Raw genomic sequence first — 19,609 nt, 5'->3', positions numbered from 1 at the left:
ATTTCTTTGGTTAATCATTTCCTGCCCTCACTCCCTCTGAGATTCATCAGTCTGTTAAAAAAAACAACTTTATTTTGAGATCATTTTAAACTTTAAAAATGTTGCAGAATAAGTGCAGAATTCTAGGACCCTTCACCAAGCTTCCCTTAATGTTAATATTTTATGCTAGAGGCCCGATGTACACAAGTTCACGCAAGAGTAGGCCTTTCTTCCCTGGCTGCCAGCACCGGATTCCCTCTGGCATCCGGGACCTGGGCTTCCCTCCTCCGGCTGCCAGCAGGCACCTGGGACCCGGGACTCTGGCTTTGTCTGGAATGACATCCTGAATGATGTCCAGTCTAATTAGCATATTACCCTTTTATTATTATTATTATTATAGGAGATAACCATAATGCAATCATTGAAACCAGGAAATTATCATTGATAGAATACTTTATCACAGACTCTCTTCATATTCCTTCAGTTTCCTACAAATGTTTTTCTTGTGGTATGAAATTCAGTGTAGGATTTCACATTTCCTGTAGAAGTCATCACTCTTGCCAGCTCCAGTCTGTAATTACGTCCATCTTATTTTTCATGACCTTGACACTTCTGAAGGGTGCTGATCAGCTGTTTCCTAGAATGGCTCAATTTGTGTTTGCTTCATGTTTTCTTATCAGATTTTGAAGTTATGCATTTTGGATAAGAATATCATAGAAGTGATGTTATAACCTTTTCTATGTATCATATCACAAGGTATATGATGTCAATACATTACTTGTGATGTTAATTTTGATTACTTGGTTGAGTGGGATCTGCCTTGTTTCTCTACTGTAAAGTCACTCTTTTTACCTTTAAAATTAATCAATATCTTGGGAGGAGATATTCTGAGACTTTAACCTGTTTCTCATCATACTTTTGCGTATTTTAGCATTCATCAATGGCTCTTGCCTTCATTAATTATTATTGTGTTTGGCTAAAGGTAATTTTCTGTTTCAGTCTCTCCTTCTGCAGATATTAATTGGAATTCTACTCTAAAGAACAGTTGACCTTTGCCCACCATTTATTTACCTGTTAGTACGGATTCAATATTTATTTTATGGGTTATAATTCATTACTCTCATTGTTTATTTTGTTGTTCAGATTTGGTCATATGTAGGTCCTTCACGTTGGCTCCTGTGTAGTGTGGCAGGTTGCCATCAGTTGTTGAGCACTTCCTTTCTAGCACCACGAGGTGTTCAGGTTCATGCCCCATGTTTCCTGGTTTAACCATGGAATTGGCATTTCTCCATCGATCTCTTGTTCCTTTTATTTGAGGGTGGCATTTAGAAACTAAGATTTGATACTAGGTACGCCCATTGCTACTGGAGTATTATTGCTTCTAGACACTCTGAGCAGACAGAGCTAGGAATTGGTGTGTGTGTGTGTGTGTGTGTGTGTGTGTGACACAAATACTCAAACCACACATCTCTATCCCGTTTCTGTCCTTCCATAGCGAGATTTCTGATTCCAGACCAATTCTTTCTAGCCCCCTTTAACTTGAGTCAGTTCATCGATATTTCTTTTCCTTTTATGATTTTGATGTTTTTGAAGAGTACAGGCCAGTCATTTTATAGACTGTCTCTCAGTTTCTGTTTCTGTCTCCTCAGGATTGGATTCAGGTTTAATAATACTACTCCTGAAGTGATATGTCCTTGTCAACAGATCATAAGAGGAACATATGATGTCTGTTTATCTGATAATAGACTTTGGTCTCTTAGTTAAGTGGCATCTGCCAGATTTCTCTACTATAAGTTGATATTTTTTTCCTTTGAAATCAATAAGGAATTTTTGGATAGTTTGAAACTATATAAATTTCCTATTCCTCATCAACATTTACACATTGATTTTAGTTTCCATTGGTTATCTTTGCCTGAATCAGTCATTATGATGGTTACAAGGTGGTGATTTTTCTGTCACTACATTTTGTTGGCTACTACTATAAAAAAAAAAAAAAAAAAGATTTTTTCCTTTTCTCCCATTTATTTATGTCAGTATGTACTCATGGATTCTTTTTTATTCAGTGGGTTATATTCCATTACTATCTTTATTTCTTTTGATGTTTAAATAGTCCTAGACTTAGCCAGTGGCAGCCTCCTCAAGTTTCGAGTGTTATTTTAATATATTTCCATCATTGTGTGAGTACTTCTTTGCATTCTGGCACAGTAATATGTTTTAGGCTCATCTTATACTTTGCACCGGCCCTCCAATTAACCATTTCTCTAACATGACTTTGTTCTGTCTTATGAGCAATGCAATTTAGAAACCAAGATCAGATAGTCAGTTGTATTCTTTGCCACTGGAATCTATTACTTCTAGACCCTCTCAATGAACATAGCTGGAATGCATACACACACAGAGTAAAAATATGCATCTATTTCTGTGGATATATGTGTGTATTCATAATTAAGTTTATATGTACACTTGCTCATATACACATATACATATGAAAGCATGTTATATGTATAGGCATGTTTATATTTTGTATAAACGTGTATATACACATGCGCATACCTAGCCATGAGTTAACACTGATAACCTCCAATCTATTCCTATGCCACTGTCATTCTAGTTTTCTTCCTTTCCATATTTGTAACTTCCTTTTTCAATTCTCAGTATATGTATTAATTTGCTTAATCCTAAATTACACAGAAAGTAGTTTTGAAACTGCTAACCCTACCACTGTGAAGAAGAAACCTACCTGCAAGTGGGTATTTAAAACACTGATTTGACTATACATATATAGTAGGATATAACCCTAAATGGATGAAAACAAAAATCTTACATGTTTTTCAGTAATTACGTTTTGGTGAGATTATAATGTACTGTTTTTCTGAGACTATTATATATATATATTAGAGGCCCGGTGCACAAAATTCATGCACGGGGGTCGGGCGTGTCCCTCAGCCCAGCCCCATCCTCTCCAATCTGGGATCCCTCGAGGGATGTCCTCTCACAATCCAGGACTGCTGGCTCCCAACTGCTCACCTGTCTGCCTTCCTGATTGCCCCTAACTAATTGCTTTTGCCTGCCAGCCTGGTCACCCCCTAACCACTCCCCTGCCAGCCTGATTGATGCCTAACTGCTCCCCTGCCAGCCTGGTCACCCCTAACTGCCCTCCCCTGCAGACTTGATTGCCCCCCAACTGCCCTCCCCTGCAGGCCATCTTGTGTTGGCCATCTTGTGTCCACATGGGGGCGGCCATCTTTGACCACATAGGGGTAACCATCTTGTGTGTTCGAGTGATGGTCAATTTGTATATTACTCTTTTATTAAATAGGACTAGTGGCCCGGTGCACAAAATTCGTGCACAGCAGGGGTTTGTCCCTCAGACTGGCCTGTACCCTCTGCAGTCTAGGACCCTTTTGGAGGATGTCCGACTGTCTGCTTAGGTCCGATCCCTGTGGACATCCCTCCTGCAATCTGGGACTGCTGGCTCCTAACCACTCACCTGTCTGCCTGCCTGATTGCCCCTAACCACTTAGCCTGCCAGCTTGCTCGCCCCCAACTGCCCCCGCCACCGACCTGCTGGCCCCCACCTACCCTGCCTGCTGGCCTGATTGCCCCCAACTGCCCCCCCACTGATGGCCTGCTTGCCCCGAACTGGCCTCCCCTGCTGACCTGATCACCCCCAACAGCCCCCAAAAAACTGACTTTTAAACATGGTTGAAGGGATACAGATACATGGTTAATGAATTTAAAATATTGTTATGATCGCATGATGTATTTTGTCTTATATGTGCAATGGCTGTATATACTATACACACACAAACACTTCTATTCCCCCCTCCCCCCCCCCCCCCCATTTAATAGGCTAGAAACAATGACCAACTAGTAGCAGAGAGCACCTCTAGGGCATCTAGACTGTTGTCTCCAACTACCATTTCCTGTCAAAGAGACTAGGACTCCTTGAAACAAATGGCTGACTCCGCTTCTGGGCAGGAAATATGCAATAGGAGCATGAAACATATTGTCATACCAGAAAGCATGGGAGCTATCAGAGACTACTGGTCTTTGATATAACATACAAACATAAATACAGATATACCCATATCTTTCTTTATCTGTATGTGTATGTATGTATGCATGCCCATGTGTACACACATACACACACGTTAACCATGAGCTCATCCTGATACCTCCTACTGCATTTTAATACCAGTGTTTATTCTAGTCTCCCTCCTTTCCATATTTGACTGGATCATGTCAAAAAAACTCAGGAGCCAACTTGAAAATGTTGCCACAGGACATTTTTGAACAGCAATAGAAATAATAACAGCAGTACAATAAAACATAGGACATGTATTTAAATGTAATCTCATTGTGTTTCTTAAACAAAATATTAAAAATCTTCCTCAGTCGCTTTGGTGGATGTTATTTTGGAAACTGATTAAATAAAGAGAAAGAATTAAACATTTAGCTTAGACAAGCTATATTCCTATATTAACTGTATCATCGGGGGATTCAAATATTTGACAGGGGAAATTATAATCCTAATGAAACAATTGTTTTGGACAGAGATCATCAATTCAAAATAAAGATAACCAGACATCATGTGCCTCTTGATGGAAATTCAGCACTGTCTATGAAACACACTTGCCAAAAATGAAATCTTAGCCTACTTAAGTCTCAAGATATAATTTCTACTTTAGGGGAGATACTAGGAGCAGGGGCACTTATTCTCAGACACAACCAGAATGAAGACGGCAAAATGTAGACTGTCTTAAACTATTGGGTCGGCAGCTAAGTAATTGCGGATTTTTTAAAGAAAATCAAAGACAATTTTTTCATGGAACTAAATAACTTTATTCTGTAATGTATTGCCCATTTTGATCAATGACCTTTTGCCATCTTTCAGGCAGCATCATAATCCCACGTTCAAAAAACTTCTGGTTTTTATTAGCAAAAAACTGAATCAGGTACGATTTGGCATCATCATCATTATTGAAATTTTTACCATTCAAGGAGTTTTGTAAAGATCGAAACAAAAAGTAATCAGATGGTGCAAGGTCAGGACTATATGGTGGATGTGGCAAAACATCCCAACCAAGCTCCATTAATTTTTGCCGAGTGACCAAAGATGTGTGTGGCCTTGCATTGTCATGATGGAATACAACACCTTTTCGATTTGTCAATTCGGGCCGCTTTTCTTCAACTGCATTGTTTAATTTCGTTAGTTGTTCAATGTAGACATCAGAATTGATCGTTCGGTTGGGTGGTAAGAGTTCAAAGTAGACAATTCCTTTGTAATCCCACCAAACTGATAACAAAACCTTCTTTTGATGAATATCAGCTTTTGATGTTGTTTGAGTTGGTTCACCTGGCCTGCTCCACGATCTTTTCCGCTTGATATTGTTGTAAACAACCCATTTTTCATCGCCAGTTATCAGTCGTTTTACAAATGGATCATTTTCATTACGTTTCTTTAGCAAATCGCAGCTGCTAATGCGTTGCGTTAACTGTGATTCTTTAATTTCGTGAGGAACCCATGTATCGAGTTTTAAAACATAGCCAAGTTGTTTTAAGTGATTTTCAATGCATGTATGTGATACATGAAGCTTCTCTGCAATCTCACGTGTTGTACTGTGACAGTCCGAATTGATTATTGCTTTGATTAGGGCGTCATCAACTTCAACTGGACGACCAGAGCGTTTTTCATCTTTGAGTGAAAAATCACCAGAACGAAATTTGGCAAACCAATTTTGACACTGCCGTTCTTTTAAAGCTTCGTCACCATAAACAGCACATAACTTTTTATGAGCTTGCGATGCGTTTTTCCCTTTGAGGAAATAAAAAAGCAAAATATGACGAAAATGTTCCTTTTGATTTTCCATTTTTTAACGAACGCCAAACGAAAACTACAAAACAGATCAAAAAACTTTTTTTACTGATTAACAGCTGAATAGCCAACTATCAAATAACAAAATGTGTTTTACATTTGTACTACGTCTGCAAACCTAAAAATTCAACTGAAGCCATATATGTGTGAAACCCGCAATTACTTAGTTGCCGACCCAATATATGACATACCTGGTTTCCTAAAAAAAATAAAATAAAAAATTTACATATGAAAAAAGAGAGATCAAAGACAGGTAGTATCTATAGATTAAGAGACTTGAGACATGTCAACCAGTTACAGTGTAATGTCTTTCCTTGGATCCTGATCCAAACAAGCAAGCTTTAACGAGTATGTTTGAGATAAGCAGGGAAATTGGAAGAAACGGAGTATTAATTTTTTGAAGTATGGCAATGACAATATGTTTTACAAGAGTTCTTATCTTTAGAAATACATATTGAAATGTGTAAGGATGAAACAATATGGTGCCTAGGATTTGCGTCCTAATGATCTTGGCAGGTAGAGGCATGATAGATGAAACAGGATTGTCTACACGAGGTTATTATACTTTACTTTTGTGTGTGTGGAATTTGCTGTAGTAAAATTAAAAAGCAGTGCTGCCAGCTCTGAGGCATTTCCCAAAAGAGCAGGACCAGATCCCAGGAATGAGCGCCTCCACTAAGATCAGAGGCTAGCAGGGGCGGGGGACACGCCATGTTCTTCTCATCACTTTACCCTAGCACGCACTGGTCACTCCATAAATAGTGGGTGATGAAACAAGTGACCTTGAAAGGGCAGCTGGCACTTTGGTGAATTCTGTCCCATGACTCATAACTTCAAGATCTGACCACTCAGAATACATGGAACTTAAGCATTTCCCTGTTCGTTGGGCCACTGCCATTCTATCTGGTGATGTGACGTATGTGGCCCTCCTTCCTCCCCAGGCTCAGGCCCGGTGTCACCGGATAGGCCAGAGCAAAGCTGTGAAGGTGTACCGCCTCATTACTCGGAACTCCTATGAGCGAGAAATGTTTGATAAGGCCAGCCTGAAGCTGGGTCTGGACAAGGCTGTTCTGCAGGATATCAACCGGAAGGGCGGCACCAATGGGGTGAGTATGACGGTACCTGTGCCAGAGCCTTGAGCATTGGTCACACAGCTGGGGCCTCTGGATTCTTCCTGCAGCTGTGTTAAGATTGACTCACCAAACTGAGTCCGGCCAAATAAGTTTGTTGGGTAATACCCTACCCTAGAGGGTTTTTCGGGTTAGGTCTCTGTATCTGATAGATGGATAAAGGAAATCTGTAGGAACAGTTATATAGTAGGGCTGTCCAACATGCAGTAACATTTCAGTAAACAGTTTTTTAACAGTGCCTGTTAGAAGTGAGTAGATCTTTATACTTAACTCTAAGTTATCTATTGTCACCATGCTTTTATCTCATACTCCAGACAATGGAATCTATTTTATCTGTATCCCTCAATGCCCCTAACAGTCTTTGGCATATTAAAGATGTTCAACGCATGATGGTCAGTGAGTAAATGAATGAGTAGATTAGCAGCTTAAAGTAATAAAATATTTTTTCCCCTCTAAGGGGGATAAAAATTGCAGCTAAGATTCTTAAATTGTATTAAAGTATAGACAAACAAAGTAGAATATTTCCTTAATCTCTGGGTTCAGGCCATCAAAGGTTAGGAATGAAACCTTCTAAATGAATTCTCTTTAGTCCAGATGTTCTATATCCTCGTAGCTGTGCATGTGTTGCTAAGTATAATACTTCAAGTTACCAGTGCTGCGAGTTATGGAATTCCCTCTTGTGATTGATATAAAGAGAACCAGATTCTTAATTAAAACCAGGAAGGGGTGTTTTGAACTCCCCATTTCCTGTTTTCAACAAGCAATTGAGAAGATCACACTTGGCACAGGATCCTCTCTTTAGTTAAGAAATGACATCATTTCCAATACTAATGTATTTATTTAATAATGAAGAAATCATTCTTTAGCTCATTTGGTACATCTGGAGGTTTTTAAAGATACAGACTCAAACTGAAATATAAAATAAACATTAAATATATCCTCTTTAACGGTGCATAGTTGTAATGGCTTTTGACATTTGGTAATAACCAACGTGCTGAAGAACGTTAGGGTCATTGGGTCATGGACTGGGCTTTATTCTGGAGCTCCCAATAGAGGATCGTCTGCCTGCCATCCCCATGGTTCTCTCAAGTGCCTTTATCTGGGCTTTCATTTTCTAAAGCTTGTTGTTCATGTCTTTATTCTTCCGACATGTGCAGTTAGTGGAGGTGCTGTGTACTGAGTCACAAGGGCCAGGTTTGAGGCTGTTTTTCTCCTGTGCATTTTCTACTTTGTGAGTAGCCTTTGGTGACCTGTCCAGGTGCAGCAGCTTTCGAAAATGGAGGTAGAGGACTTGCTCCGGAAAGGTGCTTACGGAGCTCTGATGGATGAGGAAGACGAAGGCTCCAAATTCTGCGAAGAAGACATAGACCAGATTCTGCAGAGGAGAACCCACACCATCACCATCCAGTCCGAAGGGCAGGGCTCCACCTTTGCCAAGGTATGCAGGACCTTCTCTCCGGAGTCCATGGTGGGGAGCGAGAAGAAAGTTGTTCGGGCTTTGACTCTCATTAGTCAGACTTCTATTTCCCTGAGTACACTATGGACATTTTCTGGCTACACACTCTGTGTTACACTTAGAGGATGTGTCAGTAACGGGCTAGGAGCTACAGAAAGAGCGCCACTCCTAACCCCTGGGAGCTGGTTTTCAGCGAGCGGGATAGACACCTTAGCTCGCAGGCACACTATCACTGTTCACAAAGCCTGCTGTGAGGCCCTTGTGGTCACTTTGAGTCCCTTGCAGAGCACTCCTTGGTCAGTTTCTAGTGAACACCCCAGTCCTCAACCTTAAGCAAGTACCTTGTTCATTTCATGAGAAAACACATTTCAGTCAATTATCCCAGCTAGGTGCTGCCCTGCAAGTTACTGGATTTAGAATTCAGCTAATGAGACCACTTATCAGATCACTCTCAGGTTTCCCCGACCACAGACTCCTGAGCTTTGTGACCTGTCTAATTAAACTCCTGTTTGGCATGGGACGTTTTCAGTAGAATATTTTGTGCTTTATAGCCATCACTTATCTCTGCCTACCTCATACTGCCCACCTCAGTGCCTTTTCTGTGGCAGGCATTTGGTAACTGGTGAACTGAAAGAAAAGTTTTATCTAGGGAAGTTTTAAAAATTAATTCTTTCACAGGGAACTAGATGTCAAGTAATACATTGCCATTGTCTTCCAGGACTCTCTTCCTGCTTCCAAGTTTAAGTTTCAAAAAATGATCCTGTAGGTTGAAATTGTAATTTCCTGAACTAGTCTTTTAAAAGAGAAGAATAGCTTTGAGGCTGTTTGAGTTTCTGATACATTTGAAAGAACACAGGTGCTTATTAATGTGCGCTGTGTCCAAGCACAGCTTACTGATGCTTGTCTTCTTCACAGGCTAGCTTTGTGGCTTCAGGGAACAGAACAGATATTTCCTTAGATGACCCAAATTTTTGGCAGAAATGGGCTAAAATAGCTGAACTGGACACTGAAGCAAAGAACGAAAAGGTACAGCATTAAGAATACTTTATTCCATTGAATGTTTCACTGTGTCTTACAGGAACATAACTTCTCACACAGCTCAAGTCATTATTTACTCCTGAGCCCTAATTCTTAAATGAGATGGTAAATGTAATATACTTAAAACATGCTTAGCTTCATAAACATTAACTGTTAGAATTTAAAATTACCTATGGGACATACTGGGCACCTGAGAAATCAAGGCAGTTAGAACTGGAACTGGCCCAACAGGTCAAGTTAGTCCTCTGGCCAAGCCAGCATCCCAATCTTTGTATGTGACCATTTTACCTCATTTTCACCATTCCTATGAAAGAAACAGGAATTCTAAGAAGAGGGGAAAAGCACAATAAGTAAAGTTTGTTGGCTTCACTTCCTTTCTTTCAGTATCTTGAATTTTTCTATTTCCATGCATAAGAGAGAGAATGGTCTTAAAATAAAGCCAGAGTTTGAACACTGCCTCTGCCCCTGACTGGATGTGAGCCTTTGGGCAAGGTACTTGACCTCACTGAAACAAGTTCAAAAGGGGGTGGTGATAGAACTCATGACTATAACTGCCTAGGACCTTGTGAGGCACCCTGCGCCTTAAGTGTTAGTTCCCCCTCCCTCTGTCTCAGACCCTATTGCCTCACTGCAGGATGAGCATACATCCCTTTTTACCTGTCTTCTTAGGTGAGTATTGAACTCCTGTGAACCCACAGGCCCCGGAGACAGTTCCTCCAGCTGATTCAGTAGCCAGCACCCAGCCTTAGCTCTTCTTCTGTAGGATCACCAGAGGCTGTTTAATTCAGCTCTCTCCAAATAGGAAGATTGTGCAGTCCTTTAGTAACCTGTGTTTTACAGTTTCACAGTCAAGAAGTTACTCAGTGCAGGGAAGTTGGCGGGGGGTGGAGGGGGTGGGGGGAGGTTTTTGACCTATGGACAGTAAGAAGCAGTTGGAGCAGGTGGAAAGTAAGGTGACTGAAGCAGGGATAACGCTAGAGATTTACCTGGGCTACATAGGGGAGTATTCAGGACCTTAGCTTACCTTTGGGGATTTAAGGGGAAGGAGTGAGACACATAAGATGATGAAGATAAGAGAAGAGGGGCGATGGTTGTGGCCAGGGGAGCCACTAAAATGAGAGGTTCCTGGGCTGGAAATAATGTTTTCAGTGAAAGACAAAACATTAGTATTTAGTGCCAGTGGAAGGCAGAAAATGGAACAGCTGGAATATGTGTTTGTCTTGAGAAAGTTGCTGAGCAGATGGAATTCTCCAACTGGTCCTGTCTCCAGAACACAGCCTGCCTTTGCATGCTGGGCAGAATGGCTGAGGTGCACCACTCCGTCTTTCTTGGCCAGAGCAGACTGTCACTCTGGGCACTGGGGGGCCTTGCCTGCCCATACTGTTAGATTGCAGAGACAGCAGATGGTGACGGATGACACGTCAACTTCAGCCAGTCCCAGAGAATCCCCGCTGCTTGTCATGGACAGAGCAGGTGTGCTGGGACAGCCTTTCCTGCTGGAGGATCAGACCAGGGTGTGGTTCTTTCCCAAATGTGTCTGGAGGAATGTCAACAGGATGTGCTTGTGCATTGTGATGGGGGAGACAGAAGCAGGGCTTTCTCCCCAGCGGTCCTCTTTGTTTCTAGGAAAGCTTAGTGCTCGACCGGCCTCGCGTGAGAAAGCAGACCAAACACTACAACTCCTTTGAGGAGGATGAGCTCATGGAGTTTTCAGAGTTGGACAGTGACTCTGACGAAAGGCCCACGAGGTCAAGGCGCCTCAATGATAAAACCAGGCGCTACCTCCGAGCCGAATGCTTCCGGGTAGAGAAGAACCTGCTCATCTTTGGGTGGGTATTGGCTTTGCCTATTAGTTGTTGGTGTTCAGTCCCTGAGATTTGTCCAGTGTGTCTCTCCAGTCCCCTCTGGAGTTGTGGGCTGATGCAGGCTCGGTTAGAGCAAGAGAGAACTGTGCTTTCTGCCCATGACCACCCCCACCCCCGCTCCCTCACCCCAGTCACTGGACACTCTGCTGCCCTATTGTAGATGTGCCATGATTTCTCATATGCTTGTCGCAGCGAATCTTTGCTACTAATTTGCTGCCTGGCACTGATTTCCTGCCTTTCCCCCCACTGAGGATATATAAGGAGTCAGTGCAACAGATGTTCCCATTAAGGCATGATTCGTGCAGGGCTCTGGCTTTGATCAAAATAGAAGGTTTACCTTCTGGGAGCTCACCATTGTTTTTGAATACTGCAGCTGGATTCCTTTAATTCCAAGTTTTTACTTTGTGATCCAAATATTTTTGTCCCTCTCTTCTTAATCCAGTGACCATATAAAGCGTTCAGTGGCCAGCGGCCAGGTCACCTTAGTGGCATTTGTGTGCTACAACATACAGGCCTCCAAGGCCTTGCAGGACAAGGCCCTTGGACCAGTTGATAGACCCAACAGAAGATGAGAAGCTCTCTTGGCCCCTCTTTGTCCTGCAGTGTTGAGGGCATGCTTGGCCTTCGCTCCCCCAATAGCCTTCTATATTTCCACTCAGCTGGGGCCGGTGGAAGGACATCCTGACTCATGGGCGATTCAAGTGGCATCTGAACGAAAAGGACATGGAGATGATTTGCCGTGCCCTGCTGGTGTACTGTATCAAGCATTACAAAGGGGACGAGAAGATCAAGAGCTTCATTTGGGAGCTTATCACACCAACCAAAGATGGGCAGGCCCAGACCCTCCAGAACCACTCAGGTGAGGTGGCCTGAGAAGCACAATTCTCCTACACTTCCAGCCCTCCTCCCACGTTGGTCCACGTTGCTGTGCTTTGGAGACTTCTCTTTCTCTGGTCTGTTTTAGAATGTTACCTGTGGGAAAGGATGATGATTCTTTCAGTTCCCCCTCAGCGTTATCCCGAGCTACTGTGATGTTTTGTTTAAGTACTATTGGGCCCTCCAAAGTTTGCCAGGTGCCAGTCCTGCCCATTTACTTGAGCATCACAAGGGTTCCTCTTCCGATGAGACTCACACCATGTGCTCCATGGTTTGTCTTTGCATCTCACGGTGCCATCTCCGCTCCACCTCCGTCTGCGCCTTTCCTTGTGCTGTGCTTCTCCCTTCTGTGCTTGGCCATAGCTTAACTTCAGGTATCAGATCAACTTCCTTTTCCCTGGCTGTGTGGTAAGTTCCTAGAGTGCACAGGTTATGGTACACCTTTCTTGATCCTCTTGGGATACTTGGTAAATTCTTACTTCCTGACTGAACAGTCCTGAGGTTTACTAAGTTTGGGACCAGGCACATCTCTTCACCACCATCAATCACTATTTGGTAGATAGAGTACTGGGGTCTGTTGTCCAGAACCACCACACACAGCCTGGCTGCCTTTTTGCAATCCCAGCCCAGTTCTGTTCTCAGGCCCATATTTATGCTTCCTGTCTCATCGACCAGCCTTTCTGTTTCAGGGTTGTCTGCTCCAGTCCCCAGAGGGAGGAAGGGGAAGAAGACGAAGAATCAGCTTCTGCTCCCAGAGTTAAAGAATGCAGACTGGCTGGCCACCTGCAACCCCGAGGTGGTCTTGCATGATGATGGCTACAAGAAACATCTCAAACAACACTGCAACAAGTGGGTGTGCCTCCCCCTCCCCCTTTCCGTCCCCTACTAGTAGCTCTACTCACTGTCCAAGTTTTTCGGACCCCTGCAGGAGCACATGATGTTCCTGTACTGCCATGCAAGGTTTGGAAAAGCAAGATATGGGGTCTAAGCTGGGTCATGATTCACTAGCTGTAAAGCCTCTCTGACCCCTTTACCAGTATCTCTTCTCCACAGAACCTAACCTCTCTGCTAGTGCAGTTTTTACCACCGAGGATACTTTTGGCCTGACTCAAAATCTAATTAAGACCCTGGCGATTTCACTGTCTTTTTATTTGCCTCCCTCTTCACGGAGATCACATTAACTTGAGCAGAAGACCAACCTAGTAGCCATCACTCTCAATCCCTCATGTCAATTTGCTTCCTCTTCTCAGTTGCTATTGTCATTCATGGTCTCCAGGTATTTGATAGACATGCATCTGAGATAGTATTCTTATATCCCTAGGCTGTCAGCTGGATAGGGTAGGGAGAGACAGAGGAAAAAATAATAGATTATGAAATTCTGTATGTATAAAGTTCAGTTTTGAGAAGTTAAAGCACTTGGCCACTGAAACATTGATATGCTTGCACATGGAAATTGCATCATTATATAGTGTATCTATTAGAATTAAAAGGACCCTCGGAACCCATCTAATCCTGCTTCCTAGATCATGCAAGAATTATATCCCTGACATTCCTGGTAGGTAATGAGAGGGCTTCTACTTACATATCTCTGATTATAAAGAGTTTAGTACCTTATGAATTAAGAGGATTTGCTAGGTTTTCCCTTATTCCCTATAACATCAACCTAATGGTTTTATAGTTGTTTGGAGGTTGGTTGTTTTTTGTTTTGTTTTTTTTCTTTATCAGATAAAGTCTAGTCCTTTCCCTTCATTCTTCCAAATATTTGAAGATAATGTCTCATGTCCAATACTGTAACAAAAACTGTACACAAAGTACAAGCTCTTTAGGGACAGTAGATCTCAGTCTCACACTTAAAGGTCACATGCTGTGGATAATGGAGCCTGAATGGTGCAGGACCCACTATCGTGGTCACTGTGACTGAATGGAGTCACACGGAAAGAGGAGGCTGGCTAAGCAAGAGACCTGTTGATGACAGCTCTTAGGCAGCAGGCTAAATAGGTAGTCTCTTATAAGTAAACTAGAGGCCGTTGCACTAAGATTCGTGCAATAGGCCTTCCTTCCCCTGGCTGCTGGCACTGGTTTTCCTCCATTCCTCCAGCACTCAGGACCCAGGCCTTCACTCTGGCCGTCACCTTCAGTCTTCACTCCAGCCAGAGCACTGTTCCTATAGCTTCCTCCGCCCCCCACCCTCTCCCATAGCAGGTGTCCTGCCCTGCCCTGCTGCTCAGAGGCCCAGAGCAGCTGGGGGTGTGGGGCTGCCATCATCTTTGTCAGGTTGATTTGCATACTCACTCCTGATTGGCTGGTGGGCATTGGGGAATGATGGTCAATTTGCATGTTTCTCTTTTATTGTAGATATTAAGCAATCGTTGCTTCTTGAACAAGTTAGTCATGATAAAAATAAAGTATTTGGTGAGAAAAAATTAATCTGGCAATAATTTGAACTGAATGGCCAACTGTAAGGGTTCTGTCATAGTTCAAAGTATTAATCATACGGACTTAGATTAGGATGCTAAGTAGAATTGGAAAGAAAAATTAAATAGGAGACACATGATTAAAGAAGAATCCATAGGGTGTGATGAGGAGTACAAAAAGCAGCTAACTCCATGACGATAAGCTTTGATGGAATGAGCAATGAAGGAATGAAAATCATTACATTCACTAAGAGATGAAGGACTCAAGTTTTGCTTTGTTAAGTTAGAGCAGCAACATTTGGCTATTCCATCCACAGCTGCAGATGTGGGTCTGGAGCACTGAAAACAGGCTGAGCTGGAGAGGTTGACACAGAACTTCCCTCTGCACCTGAAGGGATGATCACAGTATCCCCACAGGGCGTCTTCCAGCTTCTGCTGAGCCTTCGGACTTATGGGAGTTTGCCATTTCTCAGCAAGGCTCATTTAATTACCAGATGACTCTAATTAATTGTCCTTCTGTATATTAAATCTAAATTCCGCTGCCTTGAAACTTGAATTTATTCAGCATAAATGACTATGAGCTCTAGATTGTAGGCTCTCTCAATTAGTAAATTTACTGCCACCCAACATCAGATAAGGGTTAAGACAAGCTCTCGGGTCAGGACTGCCTGGATTTAAATTCTGGCCCCATGGCTGACCAGCAGGTGAGTTCTTTAACCTCTGGGTGCCTTTTCTTCACCTAAAAAATGAGATTAACAGTAGTGTCTACCTGTTAGCATTGTTATAAAGATTAAATGAGCTAATACATGCTGGCACACAGTAAGTACTAAGTACTCAAAGCATTGTTTGTTATTAGTGGTGTAGTATTTAGGGACATGAAATTGTCATTTAAAGAAATTTGAAGCCGAAACCGGTTTGGCTCAGTGGTAGAGCATCGGTCTGCGGACTGAAAGGTTCCAGGTTCGATTCCGGTCAGGGGCATGTACATTGGTTGCGGGCACATCCCCAATAGGGGGTGTGCAAGAGGCAGCTGGTCGATGTTTTTCTCTCATCGACGTTTCTAGCTCTCTATCTCTCTCCCTTCCTCTCTGTAAAAATCAATCAAATATATTAAAAAAAAAAAAAAGAAAGAAAGAAAGAAAGAAAAAAAAAAAAAGAAAAGAAAAGAAAAGAATGAAATTTGAAAAGTTAAAAATCAGCTGCTTCAAATCTAAGCTGTAAGAAGTCAGGACAGAGGTTAATCATTCAGAGTGGGGGTAGTGACTGGAAGGGAATACCGGGATTCCTGTTGGGGATATAAATGTGCTTCCTGATCTGGATACTACATGCACATGTGTGATCACTTTGTTAAAATCCCACCAAGCTTTAAGCTTATGCAAAGGGGACTTTTGGGAAGTATATTTCATATCAGCAAAATGTTTTGGATTTTTTTTGTGTGTGTGTATTTTTTTTGTTTGTTTTTTTAAGAAAGAGATGCGGCCCTCGCTGGGTAGTTCTGTTGGTTAGAGCATCATCCTGATACGACAAGTTTAGGGTTCAACCTCCAGTCCCCACTCCTTTGACCTCACTGTCACCTTCTGTGCTTTGATTCTTTCTTGGTTGGTGTCATTTCACAAACTGCTGTGCGCTCCTCCAGAACAGGGTGAGATTGTTTACTTCCATTATGTCCCTCACAGTACCCAGCATGGTGCATGGCACACAGTGTTGCCCAACAGATACTTCCTTGATTGCTTTGTCTCAAACGTGTTTGGTGTGTTCCCCATGGGGCCGGAGTGTGGTCCTTGCAGAATCATAGTGAAAGATGTTACTCTCTGATAGAATTGCCAGGAAAGGGACTTTAAAATGTTCATTTAATGATGTACAAGTGGAACTGTTTGAAGGCAGTGCCATTCACCATGGCCCACCCTTCAATCAACTGGTAACCAGCCTCTTGGAAGGCAGCTCTACCAAAGAAATGTTTGAGGCCATTTAGGGACTCTGTTAGGGACTGGGAGGAACTATTTCTGCTGTCTCCCCCCACGTGGCTCACAGGGTGACTTAGCAGATGACTGATGAAATGAATTTTTTTCTTGTGTAAAATGGGATGATCACAGTAATGTCCACCATTGGTACCTAGTAGTTTGTTTTTCTAGTGCTTTCTCATATGTTCCTTCATATTACTAATGTAATGACTTGGGAATGCCCAGAATCTCTCTGTCAACTGGGGGTGGCAGTTCACAGGCAGCTCCTGGGTTCTAACGTGTTTGCATTAATGTGTTCACCTTTCATAGGGTACTTTTGCGAGTTCGGATGCTCTACTACCTAAAAGCAGAAATACTGGGAGAAGCAGCTGATAAAGCATTTGAAGGAACCCCCGCCAGGTAAAATGAGTCAACCTTACCTCTCTGAGGTAGAGAGTTGTCATAAATGCCTGTTCCTGGAAATGGGCCAATGTGTCCATGTTCCCATCTCACCCATCAGTTACTTAGATGGGAGAGCAGGTAGGTGGAGTAAGGACAGTGCAAGGACACAGCTTTCAGTGAGGCTTTACTAGTAAGTTAGTTTTTTTCTCTCTTTTACAGTGTTGTAAAATCTTTTCAGAACAGTCATTTCTCTTCCTTAATCATTGTAGAATGAATGTTAATTACTCTCATATGCTTGATCTAACTTTTACTCGGAATCCCATTCTTGGCCTTTGAGGGCTTCTCCTTTATTTGCTAATCCTGTCACCTCTGACCTGTTTGATTTCTTGCACCTTGATTTTGTGAAGTGGTGTTTCTAAAGCTGTAGAATTCTGTGGGAACCTCCCGAGATTTGGGGGACTAAGGCTGTCAGTTCCCAAAACCCACCTGAAGCTGTCAGATGGTCACAGTTCGTAGGTGGGATCACCAGGCAGCCCCCTTCCCCTGCCCCACATGTGCAGTTGGCTCCAGCCTTGTGCTATGCCCGTCATTTCCAGAAGTCTTGGTATTTGAACTGTGCCTTGAGATGACCTGGGGCCATGGTCTGTTCTTTCACTGAAGAAAGAGAAGGATGAAGAACATTGGCAGCCCTGTTCACAGGCAATGTGCAATCCAGAGCAGTCATCACAGTGACTGCGGTTACTTGACAGGGTTTCTGTAGTTACTGTGGTCATTTTTAGGAGGAATAGGGAAATTGAGTGTTTGGTAAAAAGGTTCAATTTGTGAGTCATATAGATGCAGCAGAATTCAATCAAATCATTTGTATTGGGTGTTACCTGCCACATATAATCTATCCGAACTTCCTCATCCCCATCATTGCTTTCATAGACATGTAGATAGATGGAAGCTAGACAGACATGGAGAGTGCCAATCTATTCACCACGCTTTTCCCTCCTCTGCTTTCCTCAGTCCTGGCTCTCCCTCGTCCCGTTCAGATTTAATGTCTATTGTAGAGAAGTTGCCATAAGGAATGCATAAAAGTTCATCCCAGAAAAGTTGTCCAGCATATGGCACCACACAGGCAGAGCAGGGGATCCTACAGGGGAGCCAGAGAAGGGGAGCTGCCTGGAAAGGTGGGGCTGGGGACACCATCCTCACAAGGGAGCTGGGCCTGGCAAGGGCCTCAGCCCTGTGTCACAGTAAATGAACCTGATTGAATAAGAAACTTCAAGTGCAGCAGAGGAACCGTCCAGGAGCTCAGAGGTGGGGGAGGAGCCATGCAGGTAGAAGTTCTCTCCCAGGGCAGGACAAAGGAAGACAGTGAGCTGAGGGCCCATGTGAGCTCTCGGAACGTGGACAGAAAGTCAGAAAGGGGCTGATGGTACAGGCCTGCAATCCCCTCGTGTCTACTCTCTAGGAAAGTCATTGTTATTACTTTGGCCAGGAGCAGTGCAATTTGTGGTCATTTTTGACCCTACAGAGCATTAGCAGGCCACTGCCACCCATTGTGGCCCATGTCCTCTGAAGGGCTGTCTTCATATCCCTGCATGTTCCAAAGCCCATCATCTTGTTCTCAAATCGAGCTTGAGATCTCTCCATGGTTTGGACACTCATCTTCTCAGCATTTTTATTTTTTTTATTTTTTATAAATCTTTATTGTTCAGAGTACTCAGCATTTGATTATGTATAAATTCAACCATTTGAGAGGTGTTCAGCCTTCAGAGAATGGTATATAGAAGGATTTTGCTGTGGTTCTCAACTGAAGGTGCACATCAGAACTACCTCGAGCATGTAGATCCTAAGCCCCCACTCCAGAACAACTGACAGTTTCCACAAGGTATACCAGTCAGTCTAGGGTGGAGCCTGGCAGTCAAATAACATGCAGAGATCGCTCACTGGGAAAGCCCTGTAAGGAACCTTGGCCCACAATTCCTGCATCCTGCTACTTAGTGTCTAAGCCTGCAGCTAGCCATGTGGCTTAATACCAGGGTTTGACCAGTAGCTCTGACGTTGTTTTCTGTCTGTTGAAGGAACTCTGAGTCTGTGCCCTTCCTTCCACAGGGAGCTGGAAGTGCCTCTGCCCGACATTGACTACGTGGAGATTCCAGTGGACTGGTGGGATGCTGAGGCCGACAAGTCCCTTCTGATTGGCGTATTCAAGCACGGTGTGTATTTCCGTGTTCCCCCTTTCTTGAAAACGCCACATTCCTATTGCATGTCTGTCTTAGAAAGTAGAGTCTTACCTCTGCCCTCGCAGAATTTCAACCAGAGGAATGTGGAATCACAAAATTACAGTGAATGTTAGGATCAGTGAGGAACGTCAAGAGAGTGATTTGGCTATAAAGACCTTGTATCTTCCTCACCTGACCTGTCTGTATGCTTGGGCTGCCTCATACTCATTTACTCCATTGTCCCAATAGTTGGCCTATTGTCTGGCATGTGGTAGGTGGGGAAAATGTTAAGGTTTTAGCATTTCATATATATATAAAATTCTAAGGTCATTCCAGATATCCTTTACATGTCCTACTGGGTATAAAAATTTGAGAATAGAAGATGGCATGGGCATTTTTTTTTTAATGTGGTAAGCAAGTG

The 19,609-nt window shown here is 42.9% G+C and overlaps 1 protein-coding gene across 2 annotated transcripts in view; it reads left to right on the top strand.

Annotated features, from left to right (window-relative positions):
* The window catches only part of CHD6 (chromodomain helicase DNA binding protein 6), a 145,402-nt gene that overhangs the window by 93,471 nt on the left and 32,322 nt on the right, over positions 1–19,609 (top strand). For both annotated transcript variants that reach the window (XM_084887512.1, XM_084887511.1), the window contains 8 exons: positions 6,799–6,963; positions 8,246–8,425; positions 9,359–9,469; positions 11,108–11,310; positions 12,006–12,205; positions 12,912–13,071; positions 16,907–16,996; positions 19,079–19,182. In XM_084887512.1, the coding sequence (XP_084743638.1) occupies positions 6,799–6,963; positions 8,246–8,425; positions 9,359–9,469; positions 11,108–11,310; positions 12,006–12,205; positions 12,912–13,071; positions 16,907–16,996; positions 19,079–19,182 (1,213 nt within the window). The remainder of the gene's footprint in view (positions 1–6,798; positions 6,964–8,245; positions 8,426–9,358; positions 9,470–11,107; positions 11,311–12,005; positions 12,206–12,911; positions 13,072–16,906; positions 16,997–19,078; positions 19,183–19,609) is intronic.

This window comes from Pipistrellus hanaki (genome assembly GCF_964339955.1).
Source record: "Pipistrellus hanaki genome assembly, chromosome: 6".
Lineage (NCBI taxonomy): Eukaryota > Metazoa > Chordata > Mammalia > Chiroptera > Vespertilionidae > Pipistrellus > Pipistrellus hanaki.
Note: the sequence above shows the minus strand (reverse complement) of the source record. Positions and strands in the feature narration are given on the sequence as shown.